The sequence below is a fragment of the Apodemus sylvaticus genome, chromosome 11 (genome assembly GCF_947179515.1).
Source record: "Apodemus sylvaticus chromosome 11, mApoSyl1.1, whole genome shotgun sequence".
Lineage (NCBI taxonomy): Eukaryota > Metazoa > Chordata > Mammalia > Rodentia > Muridae > Apodemus > Apodemus sylvaticus.
This window is the reverse complement of record NC_067482.1, coordinates 103711323-103732692: the sequence shown is the minus strand read 5'-3', so window position 1 is coordinate 103732692 and position 21370 is coordinate 103711323. Positions and strand designations below refer to the sequence as shown.

Genomic DNA, 21370 nt, shown 5'->3' with positions numbered 1-21370 from the left:
CAAACCATGGCTCCATCCAAAATAATTTTACTTATTATATCACCTGGAAGGTTAATCTGACTGCAACTTAATGTCTCAGTGTCTGTGGCTCTATGTCTCACATATGATGCTGTGCCCATGTCTTTGCATTGCTTCTATTTCTCTGGAATGTCAGCAGAGCAACAGTGTCACCAGTATCAGGTATCCTCTACTGTAAATGAAAGCCTTTAACCATTTTCCTGGTCCCACACTCCACAGATGCTAACAGCACTTGGAATAATACGTGAAAGCATGCAATCCTTCCTGACTTTTGTGAAGTGAAAACAGCACTTCAGCTTATGATTTATACCCATACATACACATGATTTTTATTGGAATAAGCATTTTGATTTAGTCCTCCATGGATGAAGTTTTTATTTCTGTTCTGCCAAGCCTATCATCTCTAGATAATTTATTTGAGTTTCACTTAAAATTGATAAATTTACCACAGACATTTTGGATTATCCTTAGTTTTTGCTTAAACAGTAACTGTTAATATAATTTGTTCACAAAATGTCACTTTAGACTACATTTAAATTGAGTAAATTTGCCAAGTATGAACCGTTTTTTGGGTACCCACTCCAGGTCCATGAGAAAAACAGAGAGAGGAAGAGATGATGAATTAGACTAAAAAGAGTGACATTCTCAGACTGAACTGTGACAAGAAAAGGCGTGAGACCCAGAAATGTGTCAATAGAGCACAAATACAGGCCATGAATTTTCAGCAGGAGGACTGCTTCATTTATAGACTAATAACATAGTATGTATTTCACAGTGAGTACAGTGACTACATTGAGTTTTACAAGGCCTTGTATTAGCATAAGCAGTGTTTTCTGAAACTGCTGCAGTTGTAGGAATATGTGTAGGAGTAAGTCAATCACATGAGTGCAGAGATGTGTGTTCCAACTCATCCCTACCAGTCCATAACAACATGCTCTTAATGTGGTACCCCAGGCCCAGAGACATTTCAAGCAGCATGATCTCTCCTAGGATCTGCTGAATCTGTTGTCTAAGAAACAGATCAGAAGACAAAATCAGATAGTATCTCATAGAAGAGTACAACTAACTAAGATTATTATGAAGTATAAATTATTGAGAGCAACACCAAGTACCTAGTTAATATGACTTAAAATTTGGGGTCAGTGAGACGGCTCATCAAGTAAAATACCTTTGCAAACCTAAAGACCCCATGACACCCATTTTAGGAGTGAAAATTGATTCCATGAGATTTTCCTCTGTCCGCTTCATGTGTGTTGTGGTATGTACATACCAATGTTCCTGAACACATATGTATATAATAAAAATAAATTACATATTTAAAAAATAAAATGTTGGGTGGGGGATGGGGACTCCACATGGAGACAGGGCAATTGGGAGAAGGTATGGGATGTGGAACAGTTGGAAAGTAGATGGGACAGGGGAGGGAAATAAAATATGGAGTGTAAAAAGTAAATTAATTAATTAAACAAATGAAGAAAATGAAAAAAAAACCCAAAAAGAAAAAATGTGTTTTTACCTGGTATACAAAACACTGTGTCTCCAAACATGGTTGGAAATATATACACAAGTAAAAGAGTAAATCTAGCTAATAAATATATATTCTCTTACATAGTTACTTTTGTGGCTACATGTTTTTTTGTTAGCATTTTACAAGACATCTTATGCACTATTACCGATATATTGTAGAATAGATCTCTTGAATTCCTATTCCTACTAATTGATACACTGTATTATTTGGCCAACATCTTCTTCACACTTCTCTCTCCATTCAACTCTGGCAGCCAACCCATTTGCTTCACTGCTACACAAACAGTGTTTAAGACTCCACATATGAAGAAGATGACACAATCTTTTTGTCATTCTTTTCCTAGCTTATTCTGTGTAATATAGTATAGTTTAGGCATATCTGTATTGACAAAATTGATAGAATTTTATCCTCTGCATGGTTGAATAGTATTCGTTTACATATGTGTGTATGCACACCCATTTTTAAATTATGTGTGAATGTCTGTGTTGTCAGGTTATTTAGATATCTTATCTGTTTCTAATAGTATCGTGTTGGAAATTGAGAGACAGACATTTCTTCATTCTCATTTCTTTCTTTTTTCCTGGAAGTATGCACTGCTGGATCACACTGTGGCTCTATTTTTCAGGTGCCATATTGTTTGTTTTCCATTGTATTTGAGCTGGTTTGCTTTCTCTACAGCATTTATCAGTTCTAATTCATATTAACCCCTTTCCAGCACTTGTTATCTGTGATATTTTTAACAATTGGGTTTGGATGTGTGTCATTACATTTCCATAGTCTTTAGGGATATTAACATTTTTCCTGTTGGTTCATTCATTCTTTGTCTTCTTTTTGAGAAATGTCTAATCAGGTTGCACATAGTGGCTCTTGCCTGTAATCCTAGAACTCTGGAGCCTAAGATAGAAGGCTAGTTAGTAAGTCCCAAGAGAGCCTAGGCTCCAGAGGAGAGAGCCGTTCTATTTGAAACAAAAATGTGTATTTGAGTTCCTGGCCCCCTTTCTAACTGAGTTACTTGATTTTAATGTAAAGACTTGCTCGAATCCCTTACATATTTTAGACATTCATTGTTTATGTTTTATGAAATGAGGTATTTACATATAATAATAGTTTGTATTGGTCAGTTTTAATATTTTGACTGATAGCATTTTGGTACTCCTAACATGTAGTAGGAAACCAGTGACTGGGAACTGTAAGAGGAGCCTTCCATGAGTCTCCTGATCTGCTGGGGAGACACGTGTGAGCAAACAGACTGTGAGCAAAACAAATACTCATCACTGAAATGTGTGTCGAGATTTCTTTTGGTTTCTCTCTGCATGTTGCAGAATGCTTTGGTCAAGAACAGTATATTGTTTTATGTGTCAGAGACTTTACTTCTATTTGATGACAGGTATTTTTTTCTTTCCTAATGAGCATACTTAAAATATAGTCTATTGTGTTTGCATTGTACATTAAGAAAGCTCTGTTTTGATTCTTAATTCCCATAGAACACTACCGATTTTATTTGATACATCTGTTTTGAAGGAACTACAGAGTGCTATGTCTCTCTTTATGGGACTCTGGTCTTCAGACCATTGTCTTTTGTCCCCCCATTTCGTATTTATTTCTGTTTAGTATTTATACTGAAGGATATTAAGGTCACTTTTAATTTGAATCCATTTCTCAGAGTAATTTCCTGTTTGTGGATATATTTTACTTAGACTGCTTGAGGACTGAAGTATATATACTATATTTTTAAATAATTTCAAACTCTAAATGTTTCTTATATGTGGCATCTGCTATTGTGGTTGTATTAGTTACTTATAGTTGCAATGCTAAAATGCCATGATCAAAACAGTTTAGAGAAGGAAATGTCTATTTAAGCTTGTGGTGAAAGGTATGTATGTGTGAATGTGTGTATGTGTGTGTGTGTGTCTGTGTGTGTCTGTGTGTGTCTGTGTGTGTATGTGTGTGTGTGTGAGAGAGAGAGAGAGGGAGGGAGGGAGAGAGAGAGAGAGAGAGAGAGAGAGAGAGAGAGACAGAGAGACAGAGAGACAGAGAGACAGAGAGAGAGATCTCCATAATGGCAGAGACTTGTCAGCCAGTAGTTGGAGCAGGAAGCTGAGAGGGAGATCACATCTTCTCATGCTGAGAATGAACTATACACTCTCAAAGTCCAAATCCTGTGTGATGTGCTTGCCCCAGAGGGCCACCTCCTAAAACTTCTACACTATCCCAAGAGTGATCAAATAAATGTTGCTTAGCAGATTTCCTCCATGGTCTCTTTCTCTAAAGCAAGGAATAATTTGCCCCCAGTTGAGAGATATTTCTATATATAAAAACATGTGAAAGTAAATTGACACATTATAAAATGTGTTGACAACCATACCAAAACATTCCTGATAATGAGAGTAAACATACAGCAGTTGTATGGGATAGCAGTGTTCTGATATACTGCTTCATATCAGTTCTCAAATCCATACAATGAAATCCATACTGTTTCATCACTAATTCCTATATTTTGTAAATGAGGAAATTGAGATCCAGAGAGTTCACACAGCTTTCTTACAGTCATGCAGCTCCTAAATGTTATATAGAGTTTATAATTCCGGCCTACTGTGCTTTCTTTATTTTTTTTATTTATTGATATATTTCTTATTTACATTTCAAATGATTTTGCCTTTTCTGGGTCCCCACTCCCTGCAAGTCCCATAAGCCCTCTTCCCTCCCCCTATTCCTCCATCTACCCCTTCCCACTTCCCTGTTCTGGAATTCCCCTATACTCTTGCACTGAGTCTTTCCAGAACCAGGGGCCACTCCTCCATTCTTTTTGGACATCATTTAATTTGTGGATTATGTCTTGGGTATTCAAAGCTTCTAGGCTAATATCCACTTATCAGTGAGTGCATATCATGATTGATCTTTTGAGATTGGTATCAACACTTAGTATGATGTTCTCCAGCTCCATCCATTTGTCTAAGAATTTCATGAATTCATTGTTTCTAATGGCTGAATAGTACTCCATTGTGTAAATATACCACAAATTTTGTATCCATTCTTCCGTTGAAGGACACCTGGGTTCTTTCCAGCTTCTGGCTACTACAAATAGGGGTGCTATGAACATAGTGGAGCATGTGTCCTTATTGCATGCTGAAGAATCCTCTGGATATATGCCCAGGAGTGGTATAACAGGGTCCTCAGGAAGTGTCATGCCCAGTTTGTGGTTTCCAAAGTGGTTGCACCATCTTGCAATCCCACCAGCAGTGGAGGAGTGTTTCTCTTTCTCCACATCCTCGCCAACACCTGCTGTCTCCTGAGTTTTTGACCTTAGCCATTCTGACTGGTGTGAGGTGAAATCTCAGGGTTGTTTTGATTTGTATTTCCCTAATGATTAATGATGTTGAACATTTTTTAAGGTGTTTCTCAGCTCTCTGAATTTCTTCATGTGGAAATTCTTTGTTTAGCTCCATACCCCACTTTTTAATGGGGTTATTTGGTTCTCTGTGTTCTACCTTCTTGAGTTCTTTGTATATGTTATATATTAGCCCTCTGTTGGATTTAGGGTTGGTGAAAATCCTTTCCCAATCTGTTGGTTGACGTCTTGTCCTTTTGACAGTATCCTTTGCCTTACAGAAACCTTGTAGTTTTATGAGGTCCCATTTGTCAATTCTTGATCTTAGAGCATAAGCTTTTGGTATTCTATTCAGGAACTTTTGCCCTGTGCCCATGTCCTCCAGGGTCTTCCCCAGTTTCTTTTTGATTAGTTTCAGTGTGTCAGGTTTCATGTGGAGGTCCTTGATCCATTTGGAGTTGAGCTTAGTACAAGGAGATAAGAATGGATCGATTTGTGAATTCTTCTGCATGCTGACCTCCAATTGAACCAGCACCATTTGTTGAAAAGACTATCTTTTTTCCACTGGATGCTTTCAGCTCCTTTGTCGAAGATCAAGTGACCATAGGTGTGTTGGTTCATTTCTGGGTCTTCAATCCTATTCCATTGATCTGCTTGCCTGACATTGTACCAATACCATGCAGTTTTTATCACTATTGCTCTGTAGTAAAGTTTAAAGTCTGTGATACTGAATCCTCCTGAAGTTCTTTTACTGTTGAAAATAGTTTTAGCTATCCTGGGTTTTTTGTTATTCCAGATGAATTTAAGAATTGCTCCTTCTAGCCCTTTGAAGAACTGGATTGGGATTTTTATGGGGATAGCATTGAATCTGTAGATTGCCTTTGGCAAGATGGCCATTTTAACTATATTAATCCTGCCAATCCACGACCGTGGAAGATTTTTCCATTTTCTGAGATCTTCTTTGATTTCCTTCTTCAGAGATCTGAAGTTCTTGTCATTTAGGTCTTTCACTTGCTTGGTTAGAGTCACCCCAAGATACTTTATGCTGTTTGTAGCTATTGTGAAGGGAGTCATTTCCCTAATTTCTTTCTCAGTCTGCTTATCCTATGAATATATAAAGGCTACTGATTTGCTTGCATTGATTTTGTAACCAGCCACTTTGCTGAAGTTGTTTATCAGCTGTAGAAGTTTTCTAGCAGAGATTTTAGGCTCACTTAAGTATACTATCATATCATCTGCAAATAGTGACAGTTTTACTTCTTCCTTTCCAATTTTTATCACTTTGACTTCCTTATTTTGTCTAATTCCTCTAGCTAGGACTTCAAGAACTATATTGAAAAGATATGGAGAGAGGGGGCAGCCTTGTCTAGTCCCTGATTTTAGTGGGATTGCTTCAAGTTTCTCTCCATTTAGTTTGATGTTTGCTACCCATTTGCTGTATATTGCTTTTACTATGTTTAGATATGGGCCTTGAATTTCTGTCCTTTCCAAGACGTTTAGCATGAAAGAATGCTGAATTTTGTCAAATGCTTTTTCAGCATCTAATGAAATGATCATGTGATTATTTTCTTTGAGTTTGTTTATGTAGTGGATAGCATTTATGGATTTCCTTATATTGAACCCTCCCTGCATCCCTGGGATTAAGCCTACTTGATCATGATAGATGATCGTTTTGATGTGTTCTTGGATTCGGTGGGCAAGAATTTTATTTAGTATTTTTGCATCGATATTCATAAGGGAAATTGGCCTTAAATTCTCTTTCTTAGTTGGATCTTTGTGTGGTTTTGGTATCAGCATAATAGTGGCTTTGAAGAAGGAGTTGGGTAGTGTTCCTTCTGTTTCTATTTGGTGGAAACGTTTGAAGAGTATTGGTGTTAAGTCTTCTTTGAATGTCTGATAGAATTCTGCACTGGTCCCATGCTTTTTTTGGTCAGAAGCCTATCTATGACCCCTTCTGTTTCTTTAGAAGTTATGGGGCTGTTTAGATGTTCAATTTGGTCCTGGTTTAATTTTGGTAATTGGTATATGTCTAAGAAAATGTCTGTTTCCTCCAGATTCTCCAGTTGTGTTGAGTACAGGTTTTTGTAGTGGGATCTGATGATTTTTTGAATTTCCTCGGTTTCTATTGTAATATCTCCCTTTTCATTTCTAATTTTGTTAATTTGGATACTTTCTCTGTGCCCTTTGGTTAGTCTGGTTAAGGGTTTATCTATCTTGTTGATTTTTTCAAAGAACCAGCTTTTGCTTTTGTTGATTCTTTGTTTGGTTCTCTTGGTTTCTACTTTATTGATTTCAGCCCTCAGTTTGAGGATTTCCTGTCTTCTTTTCCTCCTGGGTGAATAAGCTTCTTCTTGTTCCATGGCTTTCAGTTATTTCATTAATCTTCTAGTGTATGCTCTCTCAAATTTCTTTTTGGAGGCACTCAAAGCTATGAGTTTTCCTCTTAGCACTGCTTTCATTGTGTCCCATAGTTTTGTGTATGTTGTGCCTTCATTTTTATTAAATTATAAGAAATCTTTGATTTCTTTCTTTATTTTTTCCTTGACCAAGGTATCATTGAATAGAGTATTGTTCAGTTTCCATGTATATGTGGACTTTCTATTGTTTTTACTGTTATTAAACACCACTTTTACTCCATAGTGATCTGATAGGAGGCATGGGATTATTTCAATCTTCTTATATTTGTTGAGGTCTGTCTTGTGACCAACTATATGATCTATTTTGGAGAAGGTACCATAAAATGGTATATTCTTTTGCTTTGGGATGAAAAGTTCTATATATATCTGTTAACTCCAATTGGTTCAAAGCTTCAATTAGTTTCACTGTCTCCCTGTTTAGTTTCTGTTTTCCTGATCGGTCCATTGGTGAGAGTGGAGTGTTGAAGGCACCCACACTTATTGTGTTAGGTGCAATGTGTACATTGAGCTTTAGTAAAGTTTCTTTTATGAATGAGGGCACCCTTGTATTTGCGGCATAGATGTTCAGGATTGAAAGATCTTCTTGTTGGATTTTTCCTTTGACCAGCAAGTAGTGACCTTCCATGTCTCTTTTGATGACTTTGGGTTGAAAGTCAATTTTATCTGAAACTAGAATGGCAACTCCAGCTTGTTTCCTGAGACCATTTGCTTGTAGAATTGTCTTCCAGCCTTTTACTCTAAGGTAGTTTTTGTCTTTGACACTGAGGTGTGTTTCCCGTATGCAGCAAAATGTAGGGTCCTGTTTACGTAACCAGTCTGTTAGTCTGTTTCTTTTTATTGGGGAATTGAGTCCATTGATGTTAAGAGATATTATGGAGTAGTGGTTATTGCTTCCTATCATTTTTGATTTTAATTTTATACGTGTGTGGTTATCTTCTTTTGAGTTTGATGAAAGAAGCTTAATATCCTGCTTTTTCCAGGGTATAGTTTCCCTCGTTGTAATGGTGTTTTCCCCCTATTATCCTTTGTAGGGCTGGGTTTGTAGAAAGATATTGTGTAAATTTGGTTTTGTCATGGAATATCTTGGTTTCTCCATCTATAGTAATTGAGAGTTTCGCTGGGTATAGTAGTCTTGGCTGGCATTTGTGTTCTCTTAGAGTCCGCATGAGTTCTGCCCAGGATCTTCTAGCTTTCATGGTCTCTGCTGAGAAATCTGGTGTAATTCTGATAGGTCTTCCTTTATATGTTACTTGTACTTTTTCTCTTACTGCCCTAAGTATTCTTTCTTTGTTTAGTACATTTGGGGTTTTGATTATTATGTGACGGGAGGTATTTCTGTTCTGGTCCAGTCTGTTTGGAGTTCTGTAGGCTTCTTGTATATTCATGGGCATCTCTCTCTTTAGGTTAGGGAAGTTTTCTTCCATAATTTTGTTGAAGATATTTGCTGGCCCTTTAAGTTGTAAATCTTCACTCTCATCAATGCCTATAATTCTTAGATTTGGCTTTCTCATTGTGTCCTGGATTTCCTGGATGTTTTGGGTTACAAGCTTTTTGCATTTTGCATTTTCTTTAACTGTTGAGTCCATGGTTTCTATGGTATTTTTAGCATTTGAGATTCTTTCTTCTATCTCTTGTATTCTGTTGTTGATATTTGCATCTATGGTCCCTGATTTCTTCCCAAGGTTTTCTATCTCCAAAGTTGTCTCCCTTTGTGCTTTCTTAGTTGTTTCTACTTCTGTTTTTAGATCCTGGAAGTTTTTGCTCAGTTCTGTCATCTGCTTGTTAGTGTTTTCCTCTAATTCTTTAAGAGATTTTTGTGTTTCCTCTTTCACGACTTCTGCCTGTTGATCAAAGTTCTCCTGTATTTCTTTAAGTGATTTTTGTGTTTCCTCCTTATTGGATTTTGTATTCTCCTGAATTTCTTTCAATGATTTTTGTGTTTCCCTTGTAAGGGCTTCTAAATTTTTATCCATTTTCTCCTGAATTTCTTTATGTATGTCCTTCATGTGTTCCCGTACCAGCATCATGACCAGTGATTTTAAATCCAAATCTTGTTTTTCTGGTGTGTTGGGGTATCCAGGACTTGCTATTGTTGGCGAATTGGGTTCAGATGCTGCCATAATGCCTTGGTTTCTGCATTTGCCTTTAGCCATCTAGTTCTCCCAGGTATCAGGTGGTCTTATTGTCACTGGCTGGTGCTTCAACCTACTGTGGATCTTTAAGGTTATCTCTGCAACACTTGATGACTGGGTTTCCTCTGGCACAGATTACTGATATGCTGTCTTCCTCTTTTGTGCCTTTGGAGCCCTTCTCAGTGTTGCCTCAAGCAATGTTATACTTACACTGTCAAGGTTAACCAGGTGTTCTCTGTCTGCTCTATTATGGATCGAAGATGGTGTGGTGGGGGTCACTCCCTCTGTTGATTCTCACATAGGACACAGGTCTGCGATGGGCTGGCTTGCAGATGAACCACCTATGTGCTCAGTTCCTGAGTGCAGGCAAACCCCTGGCAGTTTGCACCACCAGAAATCTAAAGCTCAGGGTGATACAGTACCTAGTGACCCTTTTCTGTCCCAGCAGGCAGCAAGTATGGCCGCGGGGCTTCTCTCCTTCCACAGCTCACTGGGCAGGACAAAGAGCACTGTGCCCAGCTGGCTGGCAGACAAATAGCCTATGTGCTCAGTTCCTGAGTGCAGGCAGACCCCTGGTGGTTTCCACCACCAGAGATCTAAAGTTCAGAGTGATACAGTACCTAGTGACCCTTTTTGGTCCCAGTATGGCCGCGGGGCTTCTTTCCTTCTGCAGCTCTCTGGGCAGGACACAGGCTCTGCACCTGTGTTTTCAATAAAAATTCACTAGAATATAAAATTACATTGAGCTTAATATATTATATGATAGTTACCAAAAATAATTAAATGAATAAAGTTAAATGATTTATTTTTATTATAGTATTTTCATTAATTCTTTGAGAATTTTACACACACACACAAATACACACAAACATAGGATATAATTTCATCATATTTACTTTCTACTCTTCCTTTTAACTTCCCCAGAATCCCCTCAGTATACTCCCTGCTAAGTTCCATTTCTGTTGCTATTTTTGTTAATAACCCATTGCATTAAACAAATTATGCCTCTATATACATTAGTGTGGAATAATCTACTGGAGAATGGTCAATCTACAAGGTACCACACTCCTAAAGAAAACTGGTCATCCCTACTTGGTTAGCCATCAACTGTCAGTGGCCTGGGACAGAAGCTCCTGACCCTCTCCTCCTCATTACTGTAATGTTTTTTGGGTTGATGTTATGCAAGTCCTGTACAGGCAACCACAGCTTCATTGAATTCATGAGTGTATTGGTCTTGTCCTGTCCAGAAGGAAGTGTTTTACCCTGGTCCTCCTGTCTTCTGGATATAATTGTCTTTTTATACCTTCTTCCAAAATTTCCCTTAGCCTGGGAGGAAAGAGGTATAGTAGAGATGTTTAATTTATAGCTAAACATTTCCCAGATAATTTTTCTTTGCCCTTTGATGACTTATGAGTTTCTATCATAATACCTTATACAGCACTAAGAAGCTTCTCTGAAGAGAACTGAGCACTGCACTAATCTATAGGTATGAAGGGACATATGCATTTATAGAGCAAATTGATGCTATGTTCATTTAGAAAACTAATAGTAGTAGGCTCACCCCCGGGACCTGTTCCTAACCCCAGGTTCTTGATCAGATTTACAGTACCAGGCATGTGTTTTTCTCCCATGGAATGGGCCCTAAATTCAACTGAAATATTATTGGTTACTCCCATAACTGTCCAGTCGCTGTTGAAGCCATGTGCTAACTTGCCAAGCTGGTCATTCTTGTAGTGTTCACATCTCAGCACTACTGTTGATCACTTTCCTCTCCCAGAAGCCTAAGGAGCACCTTCTGGTAGCATGACAGTTAGCCTTAAAAGTCTTCCTGGTTATTACCAGCTTGGTTTCTCCATGTTTTGTCACTAAAGTGATTATCAACTGTCAACAACAATATCTTACCATCAAGTTCGGCAGGGCAGCTAAGAGGAGTGGCAATAGCTTGTATTGTTGTGAGGGGTCTGAACTCCCTGGCCAACTTCTGGAAGGGAGGTACATAAAATTTCTAAATAAGTTTTTGGTATATCTTAAAGGTAATTTTAGGTTTTTTGAACAAAAACAATTTTCTTAAATGCAAAACAGAGGGTATATATGATTGCCTATCTATACAATGAAATCTTTTGAATTCACTGCAAAATGATCTTCAACCTCTTTTATGTAATCTGTACTTTTTTTCGTTTCAGCATAAGTTTTGCAATTCTTAAAAGTAGAGATTATACAAAGAAGAAAGTATTCCTTTTTAAGTATTCTGAATAAGATTTAATAAGGTTAAGCAAAGATTCAATTTTTGCATTTGTTTGTGAATGTGTATTCAATAATAAGTCTGGTACGTCCATATTGCAGAATTCCATAGTAAAATATAAAACTCAGGTAACACCATAAATATTTAATTGCATTTTCCCTAATTACAGTGAATCACTGGGAAGAACTCTTGTGGATGCCTTTTTTAAGGCAATTTTTCTGTACTGTAGAGACTACAAATCAAAGTTCGAATAATCATCTTTTGGGAAATATGTTTCATCTAAGAGAATAATAAATATTTTTACATGATATTGTGACTTCTGCAAGGATTCATTAACAATATGTGATGATTTGAGTTTTTGAAAAATCATGATTAAGTGAAATTGTTTTGCACAATTTGCTTTTGATTTCATAATATACATATGTAACCCATTAAGAAATACTGAGAAAAGAGATACTATTATATCTTAGAAAACCCTCTATACGTTCAGATAATTACAACTATTCACTAAATGGATCCTGGTCAGAAATTACATGTTTTGATATGCTGATTGAAAGCTGAATTTGTGTTTAAATAAAGAGACATTCAAGAGTAACTAAAATTCTAACCTCTCAAATTGGGACATTGTAGGTGCTGACTCCAGCACAACACCTGTGTAGGGGATTTGAGAATGGTTCTTGTTTCCTTTTCTTTTCTAAATCAGTGATGCAGAAGTCTATTGATCAGACTGACTCAGAAGGTCTAAGATACCTTATCCTAAATAGAAGCTATGTTATTCAATCTTTTATTCCTAAGATTCTGAATGTGTCATTATTAATGAGTTCCTCTATTAATCTTTCCAGGGGAAACTTTATTTTATCTGTGGCATTTTTGATGCCTTGTTGTACATAAATATACCTTGGACAGTCTACTTTGCTTGTCTCTCAGGTCTTACGTTTTACTTCTCCCTTCTCCTATATTTCTAAAGTTTCTATGGCCCATTCAGAAATTTTTAGAGTTTGAGAAAATAAAAACAAGTAATTGTTTGTATAGTTCTTCCATCCATTTTGTTTCCTGCTTCAAATTATAAGTGTTTTTTATTGACTCACAATGTCGAAATATACATAAGAATTATATTAAAGAATTTGAAGAAAATCATTAATTTTTTCGAAGGGGACATTGACCCACCCACAAAACTTTCTTAATTATTTTTATTTATTTTCTATATTCTTTGTTTACATTCCAAATGTTTTCCCCTTTCCCGGTTTCCCGCTCCCCATAAGTCCCATAAGCCCTTTTCCCTCTGCCCATTCCCCAATCACCCTCTCCTATTTCTCTATCCTATAATCCCTTACAATGTTGCATCAAGCCTTTCCAGGACCAGAGCCCTCTCCTTCCTTCTTCTTGGGAATCATTTGATATTTTAATTGTGTCCTGAGTATTCAGAGTTTCTGGGCTAATATCTACTTATCAGTGACTGCATTCCATGTATATACTTTTGTGACTGGGTTACCTCACTTAGGATGATATTTTCTAGTTCCAACCATTTGCCTAAAAATTTCATGGTTTCATTGTTTTTAATTGCTGAGTTTTTAATTCCATTGTATAAATATACCACATTTTCTGTATCCATTCCTCCATTGAGGGACATCTGAGTTCTTTCCAGCTTCTGGCTATTATAAATAAGAATGCTACAAACATAGTGGAGCATGTGTCCTTATTGCATGCCAGGAATCCTCTGGGTATATGCCCAGGAGTGGTAAAACAGGATCCTCTAGAAGTGTCATGCCCAGTTTTCTGAGGAACTGCCAAACTGATTTCCAAAGTGGTTGTACCAACTTACAATCCCACCAGCAGTGGAGGACTGTTCCTCTTTCTCAACATCCTCGCCAACAGCTGTTGTCTCCTGAATTTTTAATCTTAGCCATTCTGAATTGTGTGAGGTGAAATCTCAGGGTTGTTTTAATTTGCATTTGCCTAATGATTAATGATATTGAATATTTCTTAATGTGCTTCTCAGCCATTCGAAATTCTTCAGGTGAAAATTCTTTGTTTGGCTCTGTACCCCATTTTTAATAGGGTTATTTGGCTCTCTGGAGTCTACCTTCTTGAGGTCTTTGTATATATTGGATATTAACCCTCTGTCAGATGTAGGGTTGGTAAAGATCTTTTCCCAATTTTTTGGTTGCCATTTTTTCAGATTGACAGTGTCCTTTTCCTTATTGAAACTTTGTAATTTTATGAGGTCCCATTTGTCAGTTCTTGATCTTAGAGCATAATCTATTGGTGTTTTCTTCAGGAAGTTTTTCCCTGTGCCCATGTCCTCAAGGTTCTTCCCCAGTTTCTTTTCTATTATTTTCAGGGAGTCTGGTTTTATATGGAAATTCTTGATTTACTTGGAGTTGAGCTTAGTACAAGGAGATAAGTATGGATCGATTTGTATTCTTCTGTATGCTGACCTCCAGTTGAACAAGCACCATTTGTTGAAAAGGCTATCTTTGCCCCCGCCCACTGGATGGTTTTAGCTCCTTTGTGGAAGATCAAGTGACCATAAGTGTGTAGGTTCATTTCTGGGTATTTAATTCTATTCCATTGACCTACCTGACTGTGTCTGTACCAATATTGGAAAGGAAGAAGTCAAACTATCACTATTTGCAGATGATATGATAGTATAATTAAGTGACCCAAAAAACTCCACCAGAGAACTCCTTCAGCTGATAAACAACTTCAGCAAAGTGGCTGGGTATAAAATCAACTCAAGCAAATCAGTAGCCTTCTTATACTCAAAGGGTAAGCAGGCTGAGAAAGAAATTAGGGAAATGACACCCTTCAGATTAGCCACAAATAATATAAAGTATCTTGGTGTGACTCTAACCAAACAAGTGAAAGATCTGTATGACAAGAACTTCAGGTCTCTGAAGAAGAAAATTGAAGACAACCTCAGAAAATGGAAAAATCTTCCATGCTCGTGGATTGGCAGGATTAATATAGTAAAAATGGTCATCTTGACAAAAGCAATATACAGATTCACTGCAATCCCCATCAAAATCCCAACTCAGTTCTTTATAGAGTTAGAAAGAGCAATTCTCAAATTCATCTGGAATACCAAAAAACCCAAGACAGCTAAAACTATTCTTAACAGTAAAAGAACTTCTGGGTGAATCAATATCCAGACTTCAAGCAGTACAACAGAGCAATAGTGTTAAAAACTGCATGGTAATGGTATAGTGAAAATCATTAATTTTTTAACTTTCAAAAATCATTTTAATGTAATGGCAGCAATGTTATTAGAATAAGATTATTATTTAATGGGGCAGTTGGTGAATAGGATTTGGTTTTCCATGTCATGTAAATAATTCCAGAGGTAGAGAACTTAAGATTTCTTCTACTTTATGAAGTTTTCTTGAGAAAAATTCATGGTACATAACTGGAAAGCTGCCAGAAGCTGAGATTTGTCATTAGTATGAATGAAGGTCAAAAGACAATTGTTGTCTCAGAATGTATTTTTATATGCACCTAAATTCTTATACAAGTGCTGACATATGTTAGCAAATCAAGAATTCTGATTCTCCAGAGGCATGTTTTTTATTTAAAATAGTGATATGATCAAATAGTTTATTCTACAACTAAGAGGTTCTTATATATTTCTCCCATTTATGGGCTTAGTGATACTGTACAAATATATCTGATGCACTTTACAAAGAATCTTTTTATAAGACTTAAGTGTGCAGCCTCTTTATGTTGCATGAGCATCACTACAGTGGAAAAATAATGTGTATTCTGTTTGTACTCTCTGAATCACTCTTCATTCTTAGAGACTGCTCAGGTGGAGATTCTATTGTAGATTTCATGGGTGAGGTACTAGGTTTTACTACAAAGGTCAAGTATTGAGATTTGGCCCTATATAGGACAAGAGAATGAAAATAGGTTTTATCTTGTATGACTTACTTACTTAACTGGATCTGAAGAATTTAAAGTCCGAGGAATACAAAAGTCATGGAAATCACCAAATCCAGATGACTTGTGAAAGTAACTATAAAATTGGCATTTCTAACTAACTATTCTCTCAGAAATAGAATTGATTAGTATGGGTGCATAGTAAATTTAAAGCCATCAACAATTTTATAAATTGTTGATTATAACCATTTTGATGATCAAATATGTCAGATGAAATAATGAACTAAAGGATGAATTTACCTCAGTATTGCATACTAATGTGATCAATAACTCTGGCACAGATATACAATTTTCTGATACATATGAAGAGCAGAATATATAGGAACTGGTAAGCATCTCCGTGCTGCCTTCACAGATTGAGTCCAGTCAACTGCTGTAACCAATAGCTACCTCTGACTCAAGACCAAGCTCTATTTCCTCTGTTGTTTCACCCCTAAGATCACTGTGAAAACAACACCAAAACACCAACTTCTAGGAAACGTACTTATGAGAACAAAATACTTTTTAAAAATATCCTTATTTTTAAGATTATAATATAATCAAATCACTTTTCCTTTCTCCTTTTCTATTCAAGCCCTGTCATATAGCCCTCCTTGTTTTAATTTAAATCCATGGTTTCTTTGTTTATTAGTTGTTGTGTTCCTAAATACAACATGCTCAGACTGAATGTTACTTACATATATATGTTTTCAGGTCTATCCATTTGGTATTAGATAACATTTGGTACTTTAGTAGACAGGGCTAATAGACATTATCTAATAGATAATGGATTTTTGAAGGCTAAAACTTCATCCCTGAAAAAGAGAATTAAAGTATTTTATTCTTAGTTTTCACCTCTTAGAATTAACCTGCACATTTCTACAATGGGATTATTGGCTATTATGTGGGAGTGTGTGATATTTTGTTTGGTTGTTTTGCTTGGGACATAGTAGCCTTAGGAATAAAAATGATACCTTATTCAAATAAGTTTATTTTGCTTCTGATCATTTTAATAGAATTATACAGATAGGTTATAGTACAAAGCTTAAGTTTCACGGAAATTACTTTTAGAATCTTTCTTTTTATCCATTGATATTACCTGTATTACTAATGAGTATACAAATTTGAACATTGAGTAAATTATTAAAAATAGACTATAAAAGTTATTTTAATGTAATGATAATCTCTTAGGACTTTATCATTTTCACAATGCAGCCATTTTGTTGAGAATTTGATATCAATTAAATCTTTAACTTGGATCCTTTACCAAAAGTACCTATTGCTTCAAATTATATTACTAATCATTTATGATAAGTTTAGACATTCCACAGTTTATATATCTGGAAGATTTGTGATAATTTTGTTCCTAATAGATAAAAATCCATGAAATGACATCATTTATCTTGAAATGTTTTTCTTTAATTCCCCTTTTATCATCTCCCTTTGATAGCGTGAGGGTGCAGTATTATTTTGTCAGAGTCATCCCTGTGAGGTCGCGCACAGACTTCTGACTGTGTTATTTTGGATTTTCCCCTAACTATAGGTGCATGTTATAGCTTGTCATTGTGGTCATTGCAGTTCATCTCATTAATCTTCTTATTCTGTGTGCTTTTTTGAGTCTTGGGAAACAGTATTTTTCTGAGTGATTGTACCATATTGTTCCAAATATAAGGCCACCCAGAATAGAAGTCAACCTCCAACTAGAAACAGCTCAAATATGGAGAAAGGCTGGGGGCCCAAAGCCCGGCGGGTCTTGCAGTGGTGGCAAGGGTGCCGAGGAATAGGAAGATGCCTGCCCTCTCTCCCGGTGAGTGAAGATGAGCCAGCTGTCTGCATTTGCTTATGTGTAACCAGATAGCCTCTGTTGCTGGAGGAAATGTTATAGTTGGGGAGGGGGAGGTTAGATGCTAAGTATGTGTCCATGGGGAGGGCGTGGGAGGGCAAGTGTGGACTGGAATTCTTTACCTCTTACCAGTTGTTTTAGTTTATTCTGACCTACCTTTCAAGTCTGAGCAAGCCTAACTATAGGAAAGGGCCAAAGTTCTCTCAGGGAAAAAATGTAAACTCCAAGTGCATCAGGGTAGCCTAGAAATATATCCCTTATCCACTGGCTGGTGTTTGGACATTTTTGTGTACCATATGTATTTGCAGCAGGTCTTCTTCATATGTGGCTTGAACACAAGCAATTCAAGATGGAAATCATAGTTCCAATTTTATTAAGGTTTTCTATGTTTAAATTCCTTGTCTTCTGAGCCAGCCCACTATAATTTAAATGAAGGGCCTTAATCTTATTGAAACAAGCTCTGAGAGACATTTAATATTATTTGGTGTACTGCGTTTTACTTGGTAGCACATTAAAAACTAGTTTAGTCAAAATGGATAAGTCAACTGAGAGTACATAATGAATGAAGCTAGGCAATTCCCCAAATATCCTCACAAGCATTTAGAAAGCTGAACTTCAAATGTGTTACATGATGCAGAATGGGATGCTGAATTCTATTATTACAATCCTGAAAGCCATTTAGTATATTTGGTGTTAAATTTTACCAAGAATTTTGTGACTTTTGATTCTCCCAAATATTATGTTTAACTCTATCTACCTATCTATCTATCTATCTATCTATCTATCTATCTATCTATCTATCTATCTATCTTACATTTGGGAAAGAAGAGTGAATGAAAAAGAGAGAGGCATTGGAAGAGTGAGCTCATCAGCATGCATGTGTGTGTGTGTGTGTGTGTGACAGAGAGAGAGAGAGAAAGAGAGAGGGGGGGTTCATCTTGATTTTTCTGGTTGATTGTTAGTCCATGGATCTCAAAGGTAATTTAAAGTTAAGGTTTTGAAAGATACATTTTTTCCCTAATCAATACTCCAAGTGAGAACTTATTATAATGATGTTTAAAGGAAACTAGTAAAAGTATTTACTTGTTTTTAAGTAGCTATGATCAGTACAGGAGTCTTCCTAAGTTTAAACAATGCCAGTTGACTCAGGTCATCAGGTTCAAAGATTGTTTAATGTTGAGTTTAAAATCTTTGTTAATACAAAATGTTTTTAAAAGCAGAGGTCCTCTGTCCAAGAAAATCACTGATGTGTCTGCCTTTGGTTAAGCATGTGAAGAGAAGATTTAGAGACAAACTTTTCATAAAAGTGGCTTTAAGGAAGGAAATGGCAGGATGATCACCCACAACAGGAGTGTTTATGGTCTTGGGCATCATATCACCAAACAGAAGAAAAATGGTACAGTAATGCACTGTTCTAAATGGAGGTGAACTGAATGCCTAACACCCAGCCCAAGCAAGCTTTACTGAAAAAGGGCCTAGAGTAGTACCAGCAGAGGAGGATAACTGCAGAGGAGCAATATCACTCAGGGAAGAAGAGTTTCCTTATCACTCATCCCCTTGCAATCACTAACTCTAAAGAGAAACCTAATAAACTTTAGGGTCTTCAAAGGTCTGTTTTCCAACTCTTATTAAATTGCAGACAATTCCCTTGATATTATTCACATTATTCTTATAAGGTCTGATTTACGTTACAAACTAAGAAAAAGCAAACTTAATAATCTAATTTTCAGCTGGGTTTGGGGGGTTTATATTTGTCAGGCTATTTCATCACCTGATTTTAATATCAGACTTTGTAGCAATCAAGGAAAGAAGCTAAAAGAGTATAAGAATGTCTCATTGGATTGCTTCCTCTTGCTAGTGGTTAATTCAAGTGGCCAGCAGGAGGTATTAGATTGCACAGTTCTTGTAACATAGAAAAAATACATCTTTCCTTCATAAGCTTGCCAGGAGAAAACCAGAGTCTTCAAGGGTATAGAAAAAACAGCAACAAAAGAAGGGGCATAATATTCCAAATGTTAGGGGTTGCTAAATTCTATGTGAATAACATTGGCTGTATAAAGCCATATAGATGGTCTCTAGTAATTGCTGCTCTGTGTAGATTGCCCCTCCCGGCCCTGAAAGAATTCACTATCAACTATCTCCTGTAGCTGTTGTAACTGAATGACCCAAAATACCATTATCTTGCCCTTAATGAATTCACAATGCACCTTCAGTGCGTACTACTGACTATGTTCATATTATGGGCTCAGATTATGTTAACAGGCCCATTTAAGTTCATCACTGATGATTCTATTAGTTGTTGCCAAAACTGTAGTTTTGTTGATGGGAAGAAATTAAAATTCCTCAGGTTCCTTCAGAATGAAATACTCTACAAAATCCAGTTTTGGAAAATTCCCCTTGTTACTTTTCTAAGAGATGATAATTGCGGCTCCCCTTTCCCTTGTGGATCCATTAGTCTTTATTCAATCAATAAGCAGAAAAAATGCAGACCCCTGAGATGACTGTGGCTAACACAGGTTTTATTAATCATTTCTCACCCACTGAGTTGAAGAATCATTGATTAACAAATATGTAAATTTTATCTATTTTGGTTTTAATTTTAATGGAAGTTAATAAACAAACACTTGCTCAAGGAAATGTTGGATTTAGTTAAATCTCTTTTAAAAATGTTCCATCATTATAGGTATTAAATTTAACAAAGTACTTTTTAAGAAGGGACACAGTTTTTCCATGGAAAAATTTGATGTGTTAGAGTTTTTCTAAGACATATGGAATATGACATTTGACCTGCTGAGTAAGTGTGTTTAACCAGCTGCAGAGTGACTCATGAATCCATTGCTCTTCAGGTCTTTAGGTTTCAAAAATTATTCCTGAAATGTTCTCAGTGGCCATTCCTTGGGGGCATTGTACGCTTTAGTAAATTGGAGATGTCATCCAGTCATTTATGAAGTTAACTCTTGTTTACATATTGCTTAAGTAGCAAGTATATTCCTATTAATAGATTGAGACTGGCTTAAGATAGACTAGGAAAATTGAGGGGGCAATAGTAGAAAAAAATTAGACAAAAATGGATATTGCTCATTTGATGGTGGGATTGAATGTATAGTGGCACCTATATAGTTTTAAACGACTTTTGTTTTAATAACAAAGTTGTTGGTTTTCTACTAAGGGTTCTTTTAGGTTGTCATCAGGGGCTGATGGGAATAACAGTTCACCCAACTCTCCAGCTAGCTTCAGTGGACATACCACACCTTCTCAGCAGCCTGAACCTGTGGTACATTCTCTTAAGGTAACCATTTACGCAGAACCTCTGTTGTGTTGTGGTCTGTTTGCTGTAGTCTGGGAGTCCTCAGTCTTGCTATAACCATACATACTTTATTTTTAACCCCTTTGCTGGTATAACTTTTAATCTTTGACTTTAATTTGTGAACCAACACTGGGCTTCAGTGTTTAAGGTCAAATCACTACTTTTGTTATTTTGTTTGAGCACTGTGATTCATTTTTATCTGCATTGAAGTTGAAGTCTGCTGTGCATGCATACCCATGTGAAAGATGTTATAGATTTTATATGTGAAATGTTATTGTGTAGATGTCACCAATGTATAGCACTAGTAAGATTATCAAAGTAAGGAAGGCAGTTGAAGTTATTACATAATTATTCAATGAGTAATGAAATATATTCCAACCTACTTTTTCTTCCACTTAAGTCTTTACATTGCAGTTAGTGTTTCTCTATAGGCATAATAGAAAAAAATGGTCTCTAGTTTTGGGTTTTACTTCAGATTTTATCGTGACTTAATGAAAACCTGGACAAAAATGAATTATTGCATTAACTAATGATATTTCCAGTAAATAAAATTAATAAGTATTATAACTAAAATTAATAATAGATAATTTAAATGTTTACTTAAAGTAGAAACTGATAACTTATACAGGCAATAAAAATA

At 36.3% G+C, this 21370-nt stretch overlaps 1 protein-coding gene across 2 annotated transcripts in view; it reads left to right on the top strand.

The window, feature by feature from the left end:
• Window positions 1–21370, top strand: part of Ccdc85a (coiled-coil domain containing 85A) — a 267847-nt gene that overhangs the window by 238573 nt on the left and 7904 nt on the right. The window contains exon 4 of one of the 2 annotated variants that reach the window (XM_052199351.1): window positions 20593–20712. The exons of the other annotated variant lie outside the window; for it this stretch is intronic. Within the exon in view, the coding sequence (XP_052055311.1) occupies window positions 20593–20712 (120 nt within the window). The remainder of the gene's footprint in view (window positions 1–20592; window positions 20713–21370) is intronic. 2 annotated transcript variants of the gene reach the window in all.